This window comes from Penicillium argentinense, assembly GCF_028826775.1.
Source record: "Penicillium argentinense strain IBT 30761 chromosome Unknown utg000011l_segment0_segment0, whole genome shotgun sequence".
NCBI lineage: Eukaryota > Fungi > Ascomycota > Eurotiomycetes > Eurotiales > Aspergillaceae > Penicillium > Penicillium argentinense.
The window spans coordinates 811,794-834,171 of record NW_026622670.1 but is presented as its reverse complement, the minus strand read 5'-3'; the positions used below and the strand labels follow the sequence as shown (position 1 = coordinate 834,171).

Sequence of the window (22,378 nt, the reverse complement as noted above, 5' to 3'; positions counted from 1 at the left end):
ACCGCCAATCACTCGGTAATTTGCGTGGTATTCGGTTCCCATTCCATGCGTCAACATTCTGGACGATAAGCGGAGCGGCAAGCAAGTGCTTGCTGCAGGAGTCGACACGGAAGGTGAGTACATACTTGCTTCGTCTCCCCCCGCCATCTCGCTGGAGATGTCTTGGATCAGTCGAGGTGCTGGGTTGTCTCGCGTCGTATTTTCTTCGGCGTGGCATTGAGTCTCCCTGATCCGCGTCCGCCACGCGATTTCACTCCCCTGTGCTCCCAATTCATTCGCAACCCCTCCGCCCCAGAAAAAAGGTTAGCCCTACGGTATGCTAATCGTCCCATGTTGGATGGACGATTAGATCTAGATCACTCCGTCTCTTCCGCCAGTTCGGCGTCTTCTCCACCGTTCCACCCCAACGACGCGCGCATCGGGCGTGACAATTCGCGTCTGGCACCGTCGCTGCTTTTGTCTTCTCCGTCCTCTGGAGACTCGAGCCCTTCGAGCGCTGGATCTCCGTCCCAGAAACATTCCCCACGGAGCATCACCCTCGAACCGCCGCCACTGCCTTTCTTTCCCACCAATAACCGGAGGACAGTGGAATCTCTGACGGCCTCGCCCGAGAATCAGAGAGCGGAAAGCAGTGTCTACTATACCACTGCCTGGGGGTCTCCGTATGCGGCACCCAGTACCCGACGACTGTCCTTGACCTTAAGCCAATACGCCGGCATCGATCCCGGATCCGGGGCCATTTCACCCGCCTCGTCGGTCGCCAATAACGCCGAGCTTCGTCGAGCAAGTGTCGCAGATAATTCGGGGGACTTTGACGATCAAAACGAAGGTGGCAAGTCCATTCGCGACTTCACCCAGGACTGGATCAATCAATATCTCTCCGGTCAACCGAGAACCGAGCGGAGTAACTGGTTAAGCGACGACTCCGGAAGCGAGGCGCCATCGTTTTTCACAGCGCCCAATCACCTTGCGGACGACCTATCGGACGATTGGCTCGGCTTGGAGGACGATATCCGTGATAACGATCTTCTGAAAACACCGACCTTGTCCGATTTTGTGGGGCGAAGAGCTGCTGCTCGCGCGAAAGGAAAGAAGAACTCACATAAGCGCACGGATACTTTACGCCAGGAGGACTTTTGGGGTTTCGCGTACGATAAAGAAACGTCAAAGCACATCATGTCGGATTCCAAAGAATCTCAGCTTCCTGCGGAGGTGACTTCACCGGCCGAGAAGCCGTTGCCTCCTCCCCCATCAACCACCGTGGACGAAAATGCGAAGTCCGGTCCTGTAGAGGAGTTGAAACCTGATACTATCAATAGGCCCGCCGCCCAGACTCCCCGGCGGAGAAAGAAGCTCAATTGGCGCGGGAAAGCGTGCATAATCGAGTTCCCGGCAGATGACAAGCGTGGTACAGAAGCATCGGGATTCAAGCTTTTGACCCGCGCCGACGTCGAGGCTCGCGTTAAGAAATGGCATGACGATGGGTATGATACCCGCGGATTCACCATTGGCGACTCCGACGATCCATCTGGACCAACAGATCTGGGCGGTTTGAGCCGTGCCTTGTACCCCGACCCGGCCGAATTGTGGGAGGAGACGAGGGGACACAGAGCGCACGTTCAGTTCCCGGACAAGGCCGTGTGGGATAACTATGTGAACGAGTTGCAAGAAGCGAAGCTCCGAGCTCTTGGTGTGGACCTTGGTCCCCCTGAGCCTCAACCCTCCCTTTCACCCGCGCCGACGTCTATGAACCCATCTCAAACACCTTTCCCCGGTTTGGTTGGGTCTCCGCCAATTCCTACCACCTCGGCTGGAAGCAATCCCATGGCTCCAATGCATCCTTTCTCACCTCACTTTGGTCAGTCCACCGGAACCACAAGCGGCGGAATCGGATCTTTGGCATCGCCTGCTTCGCAGTTTAGCGTGCAGACTCCGTTCATGGGCATGGATCAGAATATGATACCTGGCTATCCCTTCCAATTCCAGCCTACGCCTCCAGCACAGGGTACTATGACCCCCCAGAGTCTCATCAATCTCCGCCAAGCGAGCGGAACTGGTGGTCCTGGAGCCCTGCACAACTTCAACTCTATCATGTCACCAGTCTCGCCGTTCAATGAGCAAGGCGGCTTCCAAGGTGCATTCGATGGCAAGGATGACTTTGATGGGCGATTCGCCAACCTGGGTCCTGAAGAACCTCCCTATCAGACTCCTCAAACTCCCGTCAATGCTCCTGATCACTTCCATACTTCGAATGTCGAGATTGCACACCCGACACCCCGTGGTCATGGCCACAACTTAAGTGAGACTCTCCAGAGAGGATTGGAGCAAATGAACCACTCCGACTACCACCTGGAGCAATCGGTTGAACGCCATTTGGAGGAGGATGACCGCGATGCGGCCCACCACTCACTGAAAGCGTCTCGTTGGGGCTTGCCGGAGCATGACCAACATCAGATGCATGATACCTCCCGCCATCCTTCACATGCTTTCGCCCAGCAACCTCACCAGTTCTACCACGATCAGTTCGGCCACGATGACAACCACGAAGGCTCTGATATCGACACCAACCCCAGCCTGGCCGGGACGCCTCATACTCGTGGTGTTCTGCCGGATCACCGCCCCTGGCATGACTCGAAGCCTAGCCACGAGTCATTTGGCAATCAATCTAAACTCTCGGTCTCGTCTTTGAACGTGGAAGCCAAGGAGTTTGACCCAACTGCCTCGTTCGGATCCCAGCCTGCACCATTCGTTAACAACGCCTTCCAGTTCGGTGGAATGAACCAAGGCTTCGGATTTGCTCCCCCTCTTGCACCTTTTGCTCCTTCCGGTTCTATCAATCAACATGTGGAGCACAACCCTGAGCCAAAGCCCAGCTCATTTAAGTTCTCCGCTGCCTCGTTCAATGTGGACGCGCCCGTCTTCAACCCTGGCGGTAGCATCAACTCCACTACTTCCGAACAACCAGCTCCCCAACGGACGAAGATATTCGGTGATATCGACCTCAATGAAATCGCCAAGCCTCCCAAACAGTCGAAAGCGATCCCCATCGTCCGACCCGATGAGACCGAGCCTGAGAAGAATGAAGACGAGGAAGTGGAGACCATGGATGCTGATGGTGGTCGACCAATTCCCACTGATCGTCACAAGCGTGCTCGTCGTGGCATTGGCCATGCTGAGGGTGAGGCCCGTTATAGCATCTCCACTCACCCCTTGGGTGATGCCGGTAATGCCCAGGCGTCCAGCACACTCCAGTCCGTTGCTGAAGGCAAGGAGAATGCCTTCCCCGATGATAAGCCCGCTGAACACAGCGAAGCTGAGACTTGGACACTATTCGATTACAAAACCGAAGGTGGTGCTAACAGATCTCACACCGCGTCTCCCGTCCAGGCTGGATCTACTGAGGAGGCCAAGGAAAATGTCAAGCAGCCCGAGCGCAAGCGATCCGCGGATGATCTCCTGGATTCCGGCTCGAAGCCTTCCGGCCATGGTCCTTCTGATTCGAAGGGCTCCGCGAAGAGCAGCATGTTATCGGCAACGGCCAAGCCTTTCGAGTTCAAGCCTGCTGTTCCTAGCTTCACTCCTACTTCTGTGCCGCCATCAAGCTTTGCAGAGCAAGCGCCTGTCGAGCCGAAACCCGTCGAGAAGAAGAAGCCCACTGGTGGTCTCATTGCTTCTCGCTTTGCTACTTCTAGCCCACCGAAGCCCCAGTCTCTGACTGTGCCTGAGCCGGAGAAGACACCTGTGCGTCAACAACACAGGGGATTCAACTTGGAGTCTGCAGATGAGTCTCCCGATGATGATGAGCTCAACGCCATTATGGACCAGCTCAATGACGACTCTGATGTTGGTGTCATGCGCCAAACCACCCCTCTGCCACGCCAGCAGATCTCGGAGTCTGTGGGAGGTCCCACCAAGGAGCGACAATTTGGACCTGCAGAGGGCCGCAGCGAAGCCCCCAGTCCCAGCCCAGGAGGTGGACCGAAGACTCACAAGCTCGACATCCCCGGTTCTGATATCGACGCCCAAAGCAATATCACCTTCTCCCCTCAGAAAAGCATGGTCTCCCGTCTTCAGTCGCCTGTTCGCCAGCTTATTACCGAGAATGACCATGTCAGTGACTGGGATGACATGATCTCTTCTGGCGAGGACGAGAAGTTCTTCAACCGTAACCGCTTCTTCGATCGCCGCATCAACGACCTGGTTGGCTCTGCCATCGACGATCGTCTCGGCCCCATGGAGCGGGCTTTGGCTGTTATTCAGACATCTGTGGCTACCATCGCTTCGGGATCTGCTAGCAGAAGAGCTTTGCGCAGTGCCTCTGGTGATATTGAAGACAGTGATGCCGATGATGAAGATGATGGCGAAGAGCATGAGGGTTCTGGTCGGGCCCGTTCGCCTCACCACATGCGGGATCGCAAGCTGGAGATGCTGAAGAGTGTTGTCATGGAAGCTCTTCTTACTCACGACCTGCCCCAGCGTAATGTGCAGCACTCCAGCCACAGTGAGATGGCACAGCTGAAGGAAAGCATCGCTGAATTGCAAGCCCTCACTATCAAGAAGCTTGCTCAGGACCCGGTTGGTGACATGCGTGAGATTCTTGAGGAGAACCTCATAAAACACCTTGCCCAACAAACTCCTCGCCTGTCTGAGGCCGAGGAGATCGGTGCTGACAGTCTCATGATGCAAATCGATGGTCTCAAGAGCATGCTCCGCGTCGCCGACGAGCGTGCCGAGTCTGAGTACAAGGCCCGCCGTGAGGCCTCAGACTCTGTCATCGAGCTTCAGCGTCTGCTCAAGATTGCTGAAGAGGATGCTGCTCGCCACAGCGCAGCTGCTGAGGATGCTGAGGCTCGCTTCCTCCAGTTCAAGGAAGAGAAGATTCCCCACCTAGAGAAGATGCAGTTCCGCACTGAGTCTCTCAGTGAAGAGAGCGAGACTCTCAAGGTCACTATTGCCGAGCTTTCCTCCAAGAACATTGCCCTTGAGGGGACTCTCGACGAGTACCGCGTTTCCAGTGACCACTTCCGTCGCCAGTTGGAGACCACCAAGGATGAGAACAGGTCTCTTCATGAGACTGTTGATCACCTGCGGACTCGGATTGAGGATAGCATGGCCGCTCGCCAGAACCTCACTGAGAAGTTCGACCGTCTTCAGAATGATATGGTGACTTTGACTTCTGAGGTCACCACTGAGCAGGCCAACTGGCGGAGGAAGGAGGAGGAGCAAGCTTCCAAGTACAACGAGCTTCGTGCATCCAATGCTCGCGAGATCAAGCTGCGTGAGCAGCTCGAGGAGGAAGTTGCCGAGCTGGCTAAGCAGGAGCGAGAGACCTCTAAGGTCAAGTTCCTCCATGAGCAGTCGCAGCAGGAGAACTTCAAGCTCGAGGAGACTATTGCCAACCTGCGTGCCGAGAACCATAACTTGCAGCTGACCGCTGCTCGCTTCGAGCGTGAATTCAATGAGGCCCGTGAGAGCAGCCGCATGGAGATCCAGCGGACCCGCACCTCGATGGAGGCCGATTTGGAAGCTTCTAACAGCCAAGTCAACATTGTTCGTGCTGAGCTCGAGGCCCAAGTTATCCGTTACCAGAGCCAGCTAGAGAGTGTTCGTATGGATGCGGATACTTCCCGTGAGCGCTACGAGATGCTCCTGGAGGAAGCCAAGGAGACCAAGGCTGCCGCTCTGGCTGCTGCGAAGGAGTCCCGCGAGCTTGCACTTGAGGATCAGCGCAAGACGCACGAGCGTGTACTCAATGATCTTCGTGAACGCCACGGCCGTGCCCTGCACAACTCTTCCGAAGATAAGACCCGCAGTGAAGCGTACATGCAGGACCGTCTTGCTCTCTCCGACGACAAGGTCAAGCATTTGCAAGACCGTGTCCACCACCTCGAGGAGAAGCTTGAGATCGCCCAATCTGCTGCCCGTGCTGCCGCCGAAGCCGCCAAGGGCAAGGCACCGGCTTCGTTCTCTGCACCCGCGCCCTCAGCCTCCAGACACGTCTCCTCGCCTTCGATGTCCTTCAACAAGGGATCCAACGAGCCCGAGAAGATCTCCCCGCAGGCCTTGCGCGAGTCCATCTTCGTCCTTCAGGATCAGCTCCAGCAACGCGAGACTCGCATCGAGGAGCTTGAGCAAGAAGTAGCCTCAGTGGACAAAGACGCCCCCAACAAAATCAAGGAAAAGGATACCGAGATTAACTGGCTCCGCGAGCTTCTGGGCGTTCGCATCGACGATCTGCAGGATATCATCAAGACCGTCTCTCAGCCGAACTTCAACCAGCACGCCGTCCGCGATGCCGCTATTCGCTTGAAGGCCAACCTCCAAATGCAGCAGCAGGAGCGTGAGCGCGCCATGTCCGGTCAGAGTCTGGCTCTCCCATCCATCTCTGATATCGCCGCGTCTCCCCGTGCACTTCCCCTCGCCGCTGCCGCTGCTTGGGGCAACTGGCGCAAGGGCCGTGAGGCTGCCAATGGCTCTGAGCAGACCCCGTCCAAGTCCAGCAATGCCGGTACTTTCCTCTCTGGACTCCTGACTCCACCAAGCTCGCATGTTCGTCAGAACGCGCCTCACACAAGTGGTCCCGGACGTACTTCCTATGAGACTCGGCCTCTGAGAGGTATCAATTCAACGCCTCGCCGTGGCTCGACCCGTCAGGAAGTCCCCATCACTGAACCACCCAAGACCCCTCCCCTCATGCGCCGCTCGAGCTACGATCACGACGCCGAGCCCGGTAACTACGAAGAGACCAGCTTTGCGGATGACATCGAGAGCACCGTCGACGGCATGGTCTCCGCTTCGCCAAAGGATGTCAGCGAGGGACCATTTGGTCCGCACATCTCTCACGCCGAGCATGAAGCAGCTTCCGAAGAGGATGCGGCGGACGATACGGCGACAGAAACAGGCGTCGAGGTCTCGGAGTAATCCACATCCCAAAAACTTCCCTTTCTTAGACTGAATATCATTCCCCTCTTTCAATCTCGTCCTGCGATTTCCATGGTTGTCTTCAAAGCGTTTACCCCCTCGAAAATGGTGATACACTCGACAGTGTATTTGCTTTCACGTCACTCTTTCTCTCCTATCTACATTTCTTTCCTCAGATCTGTGATTTGTGATGTCCTTTCGGATTTGATACCACCCTGTTTTGAAGTTTTGTCTGGCATTCATTTTTTGCATATTACCCCTGTATCCATCACCCTGTACATTTGAATCCTCTACCTTACCTCTTCATGTCTCATCGTTTTTCTACCTACATATTAATCAACACGCTGACGCTCTTTATTTTCTTGTGATATTATTGTGGTTTTATACCTTTTACACCTTTGAGAATTATGATATTGATTGAATGCTTCTGTCAACCGAGCTTAATTTTTTTCAGAGTATGCTTGGTGGTGTTCTCGGTGTTCATAATGTCACGCTTGAAATGGTGGATCCAGGGCTTAGAACGGCCATAGATCGGTCCACGGTGCCATGAGGTCTCGTTCCATGTCCTACACAGCAATACAAATACTGAAGTCTAAATCTACCCTACTCTACGATATGTGAATACTATGAATATCTAGATTTACGCGTCGAATCTCATACTGAATGTACTGAATACGACAGAGCCGAGTTCACATGATATTTGTCCGGATGAGGGTGATGATATATTTCGTTGCGACAGCCAGTGCATCACGCCACAATTCCAATGTCAAGTGATGCTGAATATGGGACGCCATTAGCCGGAATTGATCACAGTCGGCGACAAGATCAAGTTAGAACTAAGTTCAAACCCGAATTTCATTGCACTGATATACTTAAAGGTCTGCCACTGGGTACTCGGCCTGTATACACGCTGTTTACGCGGGTGGTCCGAGCGTCTCCACTTGACACCTTGCGCCTCCCTCAAAGTTGCGAGACTGACGAGACTCCCCCCAACAATTGAATCGCCCTCCTTCGCCAGCCATCGATACCTCCCGGAATCTATTGCTCGCTGATTTCGGAACCCGGGACATCCTTCGACATGCGCTTCTCCGCCGCCACCCTCCTCGTTTCAGCACTGGGATGGTTCTCCGCCGCGACCGCACACACCATCCAGCTCAAGGCTCACTCGCGCGAATGCTTCCACGAGTCGCTGCACAAGGATGATTTGATGACCGTGACGTTCCAAGTGGGAGATCGGGAGTTTGGAGGTAGTGGGAATCTGGAGATTGATTTCTGGGTATGTGTTTGGTTCCCCCGTTTCTCGATGTGTTCGGGGCGGGACTCGCGGTTGGGTTCAGGGATCGATACACTGGGATGTGGACTGCTAGCTGGTCACATTGTGAATGGATCGATTGCTGGATCAAGGCCTTCTCTGCTGAGAAAATCCGGTGCTGACTTTGCTCTACTCTAGGTCGAGGACCCCCTTCGCAACCGCCAGTACTACAAGCAAGCCATCTCCAACGAGGACTACTCCTTCACCGCGCAATCCGACGGCAAGTACAACTACTGCTTCAGTAATGAGGGCTGGACCTCGAACTCGAAGGAGGTTTCTTTTAACGTCCACGGAATCGTCTATGTGCCCGAGTCGGAGATGTCGCAAGACCCGCTCGAGGCTGAAGGTAAGACTGCCAGTGGAGCTGCGATATAACTGCAAAGAGCCAAGGCTGATCATATTGCAATTGAATAGTTCGCAAACTTTCCGACAATCTCGCACAGGTTCGCGACGAGCAGGGGTACATTGTGGTTCGCGAACGTGTCCACCGGAATACCGCCGAGAGCACCAACGGCCGTGTGAAGTGGTGGAGCATCTTCCAGCTGGCTGTGGTTATTGGCGAGGGGATTTTCCAGGTGTGGTGGCTGAAGCGCTTTTTCGAGGTGAGTCGCACAAGATGCTACCCTGGCCCGTTCCCTCAATGCTGCTTGGACAATCAACTAACTTGCTATGTGACATCTAGGTCAAGCGTGTCGTCTAAACCTCTCGACTCTTTCGGGTTTTCACGCCTTCTCCTTTTGAAAAGAAATATGAACCGCGTTGCTGAGCGAATGATCCCGGTCTCCGTGTGGATATCGGAAATGGGATCGCGTATGTAGTGTCTTGGTCGACATGGATCAGGCCATTATAGGCATTTTTTCTCATGTTCACCATTTTCTTGACGCCATGGTGTTATGCAAGCAAACATTTTCCGATAGCCTAATAAATCTGTACCACCAACGCCCGGGCGACCTTGAGGGACGTAGATGTATACATCACTAACACTGGCTGTAGCCAGCTCCGCGACAAATACCAGGCACGAATCACAGCACCAGACTAGACCCAACAGGTCACGGCCAAGTCCGACTGGGCTGTCTCTGTCCCGAAAAAGGGCTCATATTGCAGAGTGCAGCACTATGAGTGGTTTCCCTGGCGCCTCCCAAGGTTGACTCCTGCGTACACTCCCAACGGGGCAGTGCCCCAACGAAGGTACCTTACACTGCGCCAGCCCCGCATCGGACCACGACTACGCCAACTTGTCGTGCTTGACTGGTACTTTTGCTTGATTGCTTTTTTTCCTCGATGTGTCTCTGCATGCAAGGAGCATTATATATTGATGCTCTCCTCGAAAGAACCCAACCTCCCTGGAACATCCCCGATCGAAGACAGGCGCGCCTTACATGACGGAATCGGGAATCGACATGGCTCTGCTCGAGGAGCACTGGCAGGACCAGCCCCGAAACCACAGTGTCCATGAACTGGAGCCCCTGGGTATCGAAACGAGTGACCCGCTCTTCCACGTTTGCTGGCGACGACAGTCGTGCTCGTACTGCCTGGCCGGCGACGTTGCCTGCAGCTGGTGCGCGACAGTATGTGCCACCACCACCACCACCACCTCCACCTCCTCCGCCTCCTCCGCCTCGATATCGATTTGATTGTTGTTACTTTTCGTGCTGGCCCGGATCGCGTTACATTATTCCCTGAGGGTCCTTCGAAGCACATTCTCCTCGAACTGCGTTTCACGCCCTCCCTTGCATTCCCACGCCCCATTCCGCTGTTTCAAGCCTTTGCCCCCATCGACCCCTCCCAACCCCCCTCTCCATCATCCGGTAAGACGCGTCTGATCATACCAGATCTGTCACGCTCTTTAACGGGTTTGCCATTATTGCAGACTGTTCATGAATCATGGGCTAATGCCGCGCTTAGTCATCCGCCTGCGTGCCTAATTCCGCACACCTGCCCATCCTAGCTCCGATTCATGCCACGCAGATCTGCCCACTGGGCTCGAAGGAGCGATGGGAGCTGCGGGCGTTACCGTTTGGGTGTAATGTCAGTACCATGACTTTCTTGTCGGTGGTGGTGGCGGTGGTAGGGACCGTCGCCCTGGCTGGGATCGGATTCGCGGTCTATTGGTTGGTCAGGGCAATGCGCCAACGATGGAAGGAGGCCGATAATGAGCAGCTTAGCGAGGCACAGCCCTCCTGGTGGGAGGAACTGCTCATGTATGGCGCCCTCGGATCTCTGGCTACGTTGTTCCTGGGCCAAGGCCAAGACCAGCAGGAGCAGGGACAGCCATCCACACAGTCCCTGGCCGATGAAGCACAGGATGATGGGGAGACGAGGCCATTGCTAGAGGATATGTGATACGGGCTTTTCTGTGACGATGTGATGATAATGATCAAAAGTATTTAGACTTGCTGGACACTGTTCAAGATATCATTTATATGATGTGTAACTGCAGTGGAATGATATCGGTTCCGGATACATGGTGTATGTTGACATGACATGAACAGAGAAGAGAAGAGCACATTCAAGGTTACGCCGCCTCGACGGCGTCCATCTGCTCGCGCACAAATCTAGCCAAGTCGTCCACCGTCTTCTTCACCCGGGGGATCATGTGCCCACCCCCGTGATCGTACAGCTCAGCGGTGTCGGGTTCGCACATGTTGTACAACACCATCGATCCATCTAGGAACGGGTCCTGCGCCCCGATGATATGGCACGTCGGGATACTGATCAGGGGATCGGCATCCTCCTCGCCGACCATGATGTTGCCCTTGTTCGGCTCCAGGGGCGGCCACCCACTGAAAAAGAGCGCGAACTTGAGACGAGGGATGCGGCCCTGCGACTTGCGACGCCGTTCCTCCTCGATGAGAAGCGATGCGGCGATCTGGCCGCCCTCGGAATAGCCGATGACGGCATCGATCTCGAGGTCTTCGTCAATGATTCCAATCAAGCGCTCCAGCACGGGCTCAATATTGCTCCAGATGGGATTGTTGGCCATCTTGATCGCCTCTCTCATGGACTCTTCCGCCGAGTCGCGCTTGGGGAAGTCACTCATGTTGAATTTGCCCAAATCGCCTTTGCTGGCCTGGCAAAAGGCGAAATATGGCGGCGGCCCGAAGAAGGCAGCATGCTCTTCAGGCGGTTGCACCTGAATTTCGCCCTGGACGAATTTGAATGTGGCATCGCCAGTTTCGAGAAGAGAAGTGGTAAACGGCCCTGGACCCACCAGCGGATGCTCCCGTTAGTATATCGACGAGACCGTGGGACTGATGTGGTCTATCAACTCACCGAGCTGAGCTGTAAAACCCTTATGATGCACGAGTGGTCAGCGCTGAGCTAGTATGAAATAAACTAACACCTTCACGTGTGAGAACAGAACTAATGGAACATAGAACATACCTTCGCACTGCAGTATGCCCCCGGCAAGCACAGAAATTTCATCGCGGCGACCTTCGAAGAGTCCAAAGCTCCAAAATGTGTGATTCAAGGCAGGTCAGCTATGTAATAATAAAGAAAACCGCGTACAATCATACAATCACCAATTATGCACGAAAAAAGCTTAGTGTCGTTGGATGCAGTCCAGCCCGCGGCCCTTGCAAGGAACCAGGCAGAGGGCCCTCCTTCTGTCCTTGACCTGGAATGCACCCTCACGGAAGCAAGGGCCCACAACAGCAACAACAAGGCGCGAGAGGAGCGTTGCCCAAGAATGGGGTGTGATGTGATCAGATCCTAACGATCCAGATCTGCAGTGCTCGAGACATACTGGGAAACTAACGAGGGATTCGATGCCCTTCTGCAGATTGAACCGCGCGGGACGAGCTACTATATTTGTACCGCGTCATCAAGGGAAGAAGGCATGGACCCTCCGATCCACCTATCATTGAACAATGTCTCATTAATCCCCCGGCTGAACAGCATCCGCCGGCCAACGATCGGCAGTCACGCAGTTGATGGTTATGCAAGGGCGCCCCCATTACTCCATAACAAGCCCTATCTGGAACTATCCCGCCCCCGAAGGGCCTGCCTACACTGCCTGCCTTTTGTGTCGTGTCTCGCCACATAGGATACAGTGAAAGAATCTCATGGCTTCCTTGTGAGCATACAATCTTTCGTTTCCAACACAACCTCCGACTCATCTTTCCGCCCACTCTTTGCCACTCCTTTTTCGTTTCTTTTGTCAACAAGCGGCCGCAACATATCGGTCGTGGAGGGTACATACGTTTGATCTGTGCATATCCAGAGAAGATTATCATCCTCGCCCATTATGCATTTGGAACCGCCTAATGGCACGGGAAGCCCAGTGCTCAACGAGGGCATCGCGCACCCGCAACCAGAGGAGGAAGTCGTAGGCGACCCCCCAAAGAAGTTGGCCATTATCGGCATGGCCTGTCGTCTTCCGGGACAGGTAACGACCCCAGACGAACTGTGGGATCTCTGCTCGCGAGCCCGAAGCGCCTGGTCGCCGGTGCCAAAAAGCCGATTCAACGCCGATTCCTTCTACCATCCGAACCCCGATCGACCAGGCTCCTTCAACCCCACCGGAGCGCATTTTCTGCACGAAGATGTCGGGCTATTCGATGCGCCGTTCTTCAATATAACCCTCCAAGAGGCACGCTCGATGGATCCGCAACATCGCATTATGTTGGAATGTGTGTATGAAGCACTGGAAAATGCAGGCGTGTCGAACCACTCGATTACGGGAAAGAAGGTGGGCGTTTTTGCGGGGGCTTCGTTTCCGGATTATGAAGTGAACAACACGAAGGATGCCGACTCTATTCCTATTTACGATTGTACTGGGACGGCTGTTGCGTTGCAGTCGAACCGCATTTCTCACTACTTCAATCTTAACGGCCCGAGTATGACGATTGATACGGCGTGCTCTTCGAGTTTGTCGGCTCTGCATCTGGCGGCGCAAAGTATTCGGAATGGGGAATGTTCGATGGCGATTGTGGGAGGATGTCATTTGAATCTTGTTCCCGAAATGTTTATTTCTATGACCCGGTCGAGGTAAGATTGCCTGAGATTTCTGAGACTCGGATTATATAGAGACACGCAATGACGAGAGTCCAAAATGCTAACATCAAGAGAAACATAGATTGCTTGCAGACTCCGGAAAATCATACGCCTTTGATCAGAGAGGGAGTGGATTTGGCCGTGGCGAAGGTGCGGGCGTCATCGTTTTAAAGAGTCTGGAAGACGCAGAAGCTGCTCAAGATGCTATCCGGTCAGTGATCGTGAACACTGGAATCAATCAAGACGGTCGTACACGAGGTATTGCGATGCCAAACGGAGATGCCCAGGAAGCATTGATTAGGCAGGTCTATAAGGAGGCGCAAGTGGACCCCGCGATGACTGGATTCGTTGAAGCCCACGGCACTGGTACGAAAGTGGGAGATCCACTTGAGGCTACTGCTTTGAATGCTGTGTTTGGAAAGGGACGCACAGCCAAGCAGCCTCTTTTGATTGGTTCCATTAAATCGAACTTGGGCCATTTGGAAGGCTCCAGTGGTATAGTCGCTGTCATCAAAACTGCTTTGATGCTGGAGCGCGGATTCGTTTTGCCGAATTGCAACTACGACAAGTCTAATGAAGAGATTCCTATGGATAAATGGCATATGAAGGTAAGAAATGATGCCAACTCGTTGATAGAAGTCGCTGCTAAGACCATCTAAGGTTCCCAAAAATTGCAGCCCTGGCCTCGGGGGAAGAACTACGCTAGCGTGAACAACTTTGGCTTTGGCGGGACCAATGCACACGTTGTCTTGGAGCGCGCACCCCGACATACAGGTGAAGGCATCCAGAATACAGATCCACTCAAGCGCAAGGTCTTTATTGCGTCTGGCCACGACAAGAAAGCTGCCCTGGATTGTATTCATCGATTGGCGACTTACATGGATCTGAACCCATTCATCTTCAACGACAGCCTCATGGACAATATGGCCTACACACTGGGTCAACGGCGAAGCTTCCACCCATGGCGTGTGGCTGTAGCAGCCTCGCATAACGCAGACTTGAGCGCCTCCTGGGCGAAAATCCCGGAGCCTGTTCGGTCTTCTAAGGAGCCCAGCATTGGTTTTGTGTTTACCGGACAGGGCGCGCAATGGCATGGAATGGGCAAGGAATTGTTGCATACATATCCCGTCTTTGAGAAGACCATGAAAGCTGTGGATGCTAGTTTAAAAACACTTGGTGGGACTTTCTCGATTATTGGTATGCTCCATCCGAACTCCAGTCCATGTTTATGAAATCCTCTTTTCTAACGAACTCGATATAGATGAGCTTCTCCTCGAAGACCCGGCTGCAAGCAAAATTTCCGCCGCATATATGAGCCAGCCGGCTTGTACAGCAGTCCAACTGGCTCTGGTGGATCTCCTGTCCTCATGGGGTGTTCGACCCAAGGCAGTCGTGGGTCACTCCAGTGGAGAGATTGCCGCCGCATACGCAGCAGGCATCCTGACATTGGACGAGTGTGTTCGTGTGGCGTACTGTCGAGGTGTTGCAGCAAACATCGTGGCCAATGATGAATCTGTCCACGGCGCCATGTTGGCTGTTGGTGCCCATGCCGGCGATATCCAGCAGATCCTAGATGCCATGCGAGGCAAGCGAGCTGTCATTGCCTGCGAAAACAGCGATACCAGCGTTACTCTTTCTGGAGACAAGGACGTCATTTCCAGCTTGCAAGAGGCTTTGGACAAGGAAGGGATCTTTACCCGTATGCTGCACGTCGATGTCGCATATCACTCCCATCACATGCAGCGGGTCTCTCAACAGTACAGCTCTCTACTGGGCAAGATTGCACCTCGCCCCTCTCGCGTTCCTTTCCACTCCACTGTCCATGGCAAGCTTGTCCCGGGTAGCACTTTGGATACATCATATTGGGTTCAGAATCTGGTCTCACGCGTTGAATTTGTTAAGGGAGTGCGAAGCTTGCTTGATACTGAACAGCCAACAGGACAGATTGATACTCTGGTCGAAATCGGTCCTCATCCTGCGCTCCAAACACCTACCAAGGACATCGTTAGCAACTATGCTCCCAACCGCACCATGCAATTTGAACATACTCTCAAGCGCAAGATGGACGCTATCGGAGCGGTTCAGCAACTTGCCATGTCTCTCTTCACTCACGGCATGATGACCCTGGACTTCCAGGAGATAAATTTCCCGAACCTCGACCGGAGCCCAAGGAAACCTGCTCTCATCACCAACCTTCCCAAGTACCCCTGGAACCACACAGAAAGATACTGGATCAACCCACGCATGAGCGATAACATCTACCACGCCAAGTTTCCACGAAGTGACATCCTCGGCAAGCTTACAATCGAGAACGTGGACTTTGAGCCTCGATGGAGGAATTTGATTCGGGCAGATGATAACCCATGGATCCGCCAGCATCGAGTTCATGAAAGTAACGTGTATCCCATGACTGGATTCCTTGCCATGGCTATGGAAGCTATCTCTCAACAAGCGCAACTCCACCACCTGGTTCCTGGCAAGATCGAGCTGCGCGATATCTTCATCAACCGTGTCCTCGCAATCCCTGATAATACAACTGTGGAAACCATGCTCAGCCTGCGGCCTGTTCGGCCCGAGGCTCCTGGAAGAGCTGTGCTCGGCTGGCACGAGTTCAAGGTCTTTTCCTGGGCCGAAGGACGGGGCTGGGATCAGCATGTCAGCGGTTTTGTGATGGTACAGGAATCCAAGGACGCAAACCCCGTTAGTGGGTCAAGAGAGCAAACGGAGACTATGCAGCAGCTGGCAGAGAATGTGGTAGACTTTGATGCTTCTTGCAAGCTCTCGATCAACACCAAGACTCTTTACGAAAATATCTCGAGCGGCGGTATTCATTACGGTCCACTCTTCCAAGGCCTGACGAATATTTTGGTCAATGACACGAAACAGGCCATGGCTACCATCGAGGTCCCGGACACGCGAAAGTGCATGCCGAATGAATATGAAACCGAGTGCATCATCCACCCCGTGACGCTCGACTTGTGCTCTCAAGCCATGTGGGTGCTTGGCGGATTTGGCATGCCAGGACCCCATACCACCTGTGTGCCTTCGCATGTTAAGCACGTCTCTGTTTCTCTGGACTCAAACCTCGGACACGGTGCCACTCTACAGCTGTATGGCTCTCATTCCGGAATCGAGACATCCAACAACAGAATATTTGCTACTACCTCTGAGAACCCTTCGAAGATCGCTGTCGAGATTGATGGAATTACCCTGGTCCCTATCTCAAACGACATCAAAGGATCTAAGGACAATACGGCAAACCAGATCTGCTACAAGCTCCACTGGGAGCCCTGCTTTGAACTTCTGTCAGAAGACACCTACCGCCAACTTTCACGATCCAATCTTGGTGATGATGGGAAGGGTAGCGAGAGAATGCACCAACTTGATCGCGTCGCAGAATATTGGCTGCGTCGAATGCTGCGCGCTGTCCCTGAAGAGCAGATTTCTTCTCTTGAAGGCCACCACCAGCGATTCTACCGCTGGGCTCAACAGACCTGCCGTGACGCAGGAATGGCCGAAGATCTTTCTGCCGAGGTCATTGATCAGACGCGCAATGTTAACGGAGCTGGTGAATTTAACTGCAAGGTTGGCGAGTTGCTGCCCCAAATCCTTCGCGGTGAAGTTGATGCTTTGACGATCATGCTCGAAGAGGATCTATTGAGCAAATATTACCAGGATCTTGACGGTCTTCGGGAGGCTTATGCCAACGCGTCTGTCTGTATTGATAAGATTGCTCATCAGAACTGCAACATGAACATTCTCGAGATTGGTGCAGGAACTGGAGGTGCGACAATGCCGATTTTGAAGAGCCTTGGTGGCAATGAGCCTGGATCGACTCCCCGTTTCGGCCACTATACTTACACCGATATCTCGCCTGGGTTCTTCGAGAAGGCGAAGTCGCGATTTGAAGATTGGAGTCACTTGATGACTTACCAGACCCTCGATGTTTCTCTCGATCCGGTCAGCCAAGGCTTCGCTCTTGGATCCTATGATTTGGTGGTTGCTTGCAATGTTCTTCACGCTACCCCGCAGATCAATGAGACGATGGCCAACATTAGATCGCTGCTCAAGCCTGGTGGTAAAGTTATGTTGATTGAAGAGACCGCTTCCAAGCCGAGGCACTTCCCCTTCGCACTGCTGCCAGGATGGTGGCTTGCCAGCGATGAAGTCCGTCCGGATGGACCTCTCCTGACACGCCATGGCTGGAACGATGTTATGAAGGCAAATGATTTCACCGGTGTTGACCTCTGCGTTGAGGAGTATCCTGGAGCTTCTTTCCAGTCAGGCTGCTTGATGATGTCGACTGCCAACGGTCCTGTATCTGGACCTGTCAACTCTGGAGACATGGTCATCATTGGCCCAGACACTATTGGAAGCTTGTCTCTGCTGAGTCTCGAAGCCGGATTGACTGAAGCCACCGGAGTGAAGCCAGCAGCCGTATCAGACCTCAGCTCCGTGGATGTTACCGGGAAATGGTGCATCTTCCTTGGTGGCATGGACCAGTCGGTACTCTCCCATCTCACTCCGAAGAAATTCGAAGAGTTCCAGCGTCTCATGAGCCGCGCACGAGGTCTTCTCTGGGTTATCCGTCACACCAAATCTAATCCTGAGTCTCTTGGTGCCAACATGGTGGTCGGCCTCGCCCGCACCCTTCGATCAGAAAGCGGCGTGCCCTTCGCAACCCTCGATCTTGGTGAGAAGGGGAGCATGTCCGATGCCCAAGCTGTCGATCATATGCTGAAGGTATTCAAGAGTGTCTTCTGCCAAAAGTCGCAGCTGATGCAAAACGACATGGAATTTGTTGTTCGCGACGGGCATGTTTGTGTTCCTCGTCTTGTCGACAACCACGCCCTCAACATCAGCGTCCAGCAAGAAACAGCCGATGCACCCCCAGCCCTGCAGCCTTTCAAACAGAAGGATCGCCCGCTCAGACTGACAGCTGGCGAGAGCCGGACTCTGGACGAAATATACTTCACTGACGACGAGGCTCGCAATGATCCCCTGCCCGATGACTATGTTGAGATCCGAGTTACTTGCACCGGTCTGAACTTCCGCGATGTTCTTATGGCTATGGGGCAACTTCGTGGTGACAAGCTTGGACAGGAGTGCAGTGGTGTTGTTTCCAAGGTTGGCTCGGCTGTTACCAACTTTGCTACTGGCGACCGAGTCTGCGCGATGTCCCCTGGCTCGCTGGCATCGTACACTCGTTGCCCGGCATCCTGCGCATGGGTCATCCCGGATGATATGTCGTTCGAGACTGCAGCTTCCATCCCCGCCGTTTTCTGTACAGCTTACTACTCTCTCATCGACCTGGGGCATTTGGAACAGGACGAGAGTGTTCTCATTCACGCGGCAGCTGGTGGTGTCGGTCAAGCCGCTATAATCATAGCCCAGAATATCGGCGCCAGGATCTTCGCGACAGTCGGTAGTCTCGAGAAGAAGAAGTTCTTGATGGAAACATATCACCTCAAAGACGAACAGATCTTCTTCAGCCGTGATACCTCTTTCGCGGAGGGTATTCGTCGTGCGACAGGCGGAGATGGCGTGGATGTTGCCCTCAACTCGCTCAGCGGTGACGCTTTGCAGGCTACATTCGAGTGCATCGCGCCTTTTGGTCGATTCATCGAGCTCGGAAAGCGAGACATTACGACAAACTCTCGTTTGGAAATGTCCCACTTCAACCAGAACGTTTCGTTCTCTTCGGTCGATCTGGGAATTGTGCGAGAGAAACGCCCCAAACTGTGCAAGCGACTACTCCGTAACGCTTTCAACATCTTCGTTGACTCGCGGGCGCACTTGCGCTGGCCTGTAACTACCCTTCCGATTTCGGATGTCGAAGCTGGGTTCCGTGCTTTGCAGGGTGGACAGGTCATTGGCAAGATGGTGGTCTCTATCACGGATGATTCCAAGGTCAAGGTATGCTCAACAAAAGAACTTGAATATGAGACATCGCTGACACGTGTAAAGGTTCATCCCGCTCGCAAGGAAGAGAAGCTGCTCAGTCCTGACGCGACTTATGTTGTGGTTGGTGGTACTAGCGGTATTGGTCTTGACATTGCCAGCTGGATGCCACAGAAGGGAGCTCGTCATATAGTGCTCGTCTCTCGGAGTGGTGCTTCAACTGAGCTTGCCCAGAAAACGATCCATGACCTCATCCAGGATGGAGTCACTGTCGAGGTTTGCCGCTGTGATGTTTCCAGCAAGGAGAGTGTGGAGCAGAATCTGGCTCCTCCTCTTACCCGACTACCCCCTGTTAAGGGTGTGGTATATGGTGCCATGGTCCTTCGCGTCAGTACCTTGTCCGCCTGATAATTATGGAACCTCACTAACAATGGGAATAGGACATGCTTTTCGAAAAGCAGAGCTTCGATGACTACGAATTTGTCATGAAGCCCCGAGTACACGGAATCTGGAACCTGCAAAACACCCTGCAAAGCCTTAGCAAAGATAGTCTCGACTTCTTCGTCACATTATCTTCCGCAGCCAGTTTCGTCGGCAACATGGGCCAAGCAGCATATGCAGCCAGCGGAACCTTCATGGCGGCATTGGCCCAGTATTCCGAATCCTCTAACATTCCTTGCACAACCATCGACCTCCCCGTCGTCCGAGGCATCGGCTACCTCTCTGACGACCAAAAACGCGAACAAATCTCCTCCCAACTCGGCACTGAGTCCGTCTGCGCAACCGAAATCCGCGGCCTTGTCGCAGCAGCCATCCGCAAAGAAATGCTTGACACCTGCGCCGGCCACTGCGTTGTCGGCTTCGACGGCGTGAAGAAATACCCCGCCAGCGAACAACCATTCTGGGTAAACGACACCAAGCTCTCGCATCTTCTCCGCGTATCCACCCTCGCGGGCGCAGGCGAGGCCGATGCCGTCCAAACAAACAAGGAGATCTCACCCGCCTCCGCAATCAAACAATCTCGCGAATTTGAGAGTGCCCAGGCTGTGACGGTGACTGCATTGACGCATAAGATTTCTAATATTCTGATGCGTCCGCTGGAAGATATGGATCCTTCAGCGCCTATTTCGGTTTACGGATTGGATTCCCTCGTGGCTATTGAGATTCGGAACTGGATTACCAGGGAGTTAGAGGCTAATATGCAGATTCTAGAAATTCTCACGAGTGATTCGTTGCCTGCGCTTGCTGAGCATATTTTGAGAAAGTCGGGCATTTTGACACCCGAGTTGAAGTCGGAGTGGGGTTTGGATGTGGCTGAGGTGCGGAATGGGATGGAGTAGTTTTTTTTGTGTACTGTATTTTGGAATTTTCTGTATTTGATTTGCATCGCACAAATTTGAATTTTCGGTCTCTTGAATTTCTTCTATTTGTCTAAAATCTAGCTGCGAGTTGGGACACCAAGACCCTGTTGTAGAATAGTAGATCCTGTTGGCAGCTCTAGATGTGAGGTATAGTCGATGACCAGTCGATCGTTGTGTAAGACTCAGCAGGTAGGGCTCTCAACGATGTAAACATGAGCACGAGATTACCCCATCGAGCTATAGAGTATATGAAGCACAGGATTGTGAAGACAATCGTTTGAGGAACGGTGATGAGGGAAATTGAAAGATCGGCCTTTTTCTTACCGTCGGATGCACGTAGAAGTTCGTATAGTACCAAGACCACAACGAGATAGATGAGTACGGGCGAGACAAATGCCACCAAAGAAAACACCCGCCAGACCACTTGTTCGGCTTTGGTGGGGAAATCCGAGTTCCAACTAGGCAAATTAGTTGTTATTCTCATCAGTGGAATTTCGGTAGTTGGAGGCTTACGCAGCGACTCAAAAGTGGTGTATGTGAAAATTTGCTCAATTGAACCTCGTAAAAAATCATCGTTCAGATCTCTGTTGGGCGGCTGTGGTGGCTCTTTATCAAGGGGATGCGAGCCAGGCTGTTCACTGGCTTTTTCTTCATCAGGTTGTTCTTCACCTCCAGTTCTCTGTAATGCAGCCTGAGGCAAATGTAGCAATCTAGTCTGGTTATTCTGATATTCCTGCATCTTATCCCGACCAGCCTTGAGTCCAATGGGTGTCACGATCTCCACCAGGAAGAAAAAAAAGAATTTCAGGGCAGCCCAGACAGGAGACTCTTCGTCGTGATTGGCGTTGCCATGTCTTTCGGTTTATGCCACCACAGCGCATAAGTGATTACGGCTGAGGCGATATATGTAACTGTCGAGATCTCTAACGGGGAAATGGGTAGGTCATACTCTCCGCGCAATGATGTTGCATGTCATCCACAGGTTCTGAAGGAGGGTAAATGCCTTGGCTAAGGAATCTACTTTCGCTCGATCCCTTATCTCGCGTATTCTCAGATGGGAGCGTTTGACAATGCCTGTTTCGATGAGAGGAACCACATTCCCAGGATGGACAGGGTATGTCCAGTCGTCTTTGGTTTGCAATAGAACGCCATTCATGCATAGACAGAATCCGTACATAGTCCTCCAGCGCTTCATTTGCGATAACTGTGACACGGAATCTGACTCAGAACCCTGACCGGTTCCCTGATCAGGCTCCTGAACGGGCTCTGTTTGAGGTTCGATCCGTTCTTTGGACTGATTTCCATCCAGCTCGGTGTTCGCGTATGGGTCAGCATTACCAATTCTACTTGCTTTGCTAGAACGACGAGACTCATCGCACCGTTCACCAAGAGCATCAAAAGCAGCATTGCATCTATTTGCCACGGAATTCGCGCTAAAAAAGATCCTCAATCGCCTTTGCTCTCATTATCTCCGGGGCCAGAATTGCAAGTATCCAGCCAAGCAATTTGTAGAAGAGCCACATGCCTTTACTCTCATCTCGGTCTGGAGCCGAACGATGCAGTGCAGTCATGTCCAGTTACTGGCGAGGATTGTCGAAAGACATGCCCAGAGAATGTCCCAGCTTGAGCGATTATTGTCATCGAGCTGCCAGCCTTCTACACCGTGTAGTTTGATTGGCCGACCCATCGCTGTGCGCAACCCAGAACCAGGAGTAGAGAGAAGATTGGCGCGTGCAGTGTGGTATGCGACAACATCGCATCTCATGTCAGAAAAGTAAAAGCAAAGTCTTCGAGATGCGAAGAGAGAAGTGGGGTTAGGCTGAGATGCTGACGGTCTCAGCCGCACGGTCGAACAGGGGCTCCAAGCCCAGAGCAGATAATAGTT

The 22,378-nt window shown here is 53.2% G+C and overlaps 7 protein-coding genes across 7 annotated transcripts; 4 read left to right on the top strand and 3 right to left on the bottom strand.

Annotated features, from left to right (window-relative positions):
• Positions 1-330: 330 nt before the first annotated feature.
• Positions 331-6,921, top strand: N7532_011319 (putative myosin class II heavy chain (MHC); the record flags this gene model as incomplete). Its single annotated transcript, XM_056623810.1, has 1 exon — positions 331-6,921. The coding sequence occupies one exon, from the start codon at positions 331-333 to the stop codon at positions 6,919-6,921; it is 6,591 nt and encodes a 2,196-aa protein (XP_056468798.1).
• Positions 6,922-7,999: 1,078 nt separating this feature from the next.
• Positions 8,000-8,933, top strand: N7532_011318 (p24 family protein; the record flags this gene model as incomplete). The annotated part of the gene is made up of 4 exons (XM_056623809.1): positions 8,000-8,197; positions 8,372-8,579; positions 8,648-8,835; positions 8,916-8,933. The coding sequence occupies 4 exons, from the start codon at positions 8,000-8,002 to the stop codon at positions 8,931-8,933; spliced, it is 612 nt and encodes a 203-aa protein (XP_056468797.1).
• Positions 8,934-9,612: 679 nt separating this feature from the next.
• Positions 9,613-10,576, top strand: N7532_011317 (uncharacterized protein; the record flags this gene model as incomplete). The annotated part of the gene is made up of 2 exons (XM_056623808.1): positions 9,613-9,801; positions 10,139-10,576. 2 exons carry the CDS (start codon positions 9,613-9,615, stop codon positions 10,574-10,576), a joined length of 627 nt encoding a protein of 208 aa, XP_056468796.1.
• Positions 10,577-10,748: 172 nt separating this feature from the next.
• On the bottom strand, positions 10,749-11,659 carry N7532_011316 (uncharacterized protein; the record flags this gene model as incomplete). The annotated part of the gene is made up of 3 exons (XM_056623807.1): positions 10,749-11,434; positions 11,507-11,525; positions 11,618-11,659. The coding sequence occupies 3 exons, from the start codon at positions 11,657-11,659 to the stop codon at positions 10,749-10,751; spliced, it is 747 nt and encodes a 248-aa protein (XP_056468795.1).
• Positions 11,660-12,482: 823 nt separating this feature from the next.
• Positions 12,483-20,472, top strand: N7532_011315 (type I polyketide synthase; the record flags this gene model as incomplete). The annotated part of the gene is made up of 6 exons (XM_056623806.1): positions 12,483-13,225; positions 13,314-13,839; positions 13,909-14,428; positions 14,493-19,147; positions 19,199-19,519; positions 19,573-20,472. 6 exons carry the CDS (start codon positions 12,483-12,485, stop codon positions 20,470-20,472), a joined length of 7,665 nt encoding a protein of 2,554 aa, XP_056468794.1.
• A 157-nt stretch (positions 20,473-20,629) lies between these two features.
• N7532_011314 (uncharacterized protein) lies at positions 20,630-21,688 on the bottom strand (the record flags this gene model as incomplete). The annotated part of the gene is made up of 2 exons (XM_056623805.1): positions 20,630-21,184; positions 21,443-21,688. The coding sequence occupies 2 exons, from the start codon at positions 21,686-21,688 to the stop codon at positions 20,630-20,632; spliced, it is 801 nt and encodes a 266-aa protein (XP_056468793.1).
• A 238-nt stretch (positions 21,689-21,926) lies between these two features.
• On the bottom strand, positions 21,927-22,180 carry N7532_011313 (uncharacterized protein; the record flags this gene model as incomplete). Its single annotated transcript, XM_056623804.1, has 2 exons — positions 21,927-22,036; positions 22,075-22,180. 2 exons carry the CDS (start codon positions 22,178-22,180, stop codon positions 21,927-21,929), a joined length of 216 nt encoding a protein of 71 aa, XP_056468792.1.
• Between the last annotated feature and the right edge of the window lie 198 nt (positions 22,181-22,378).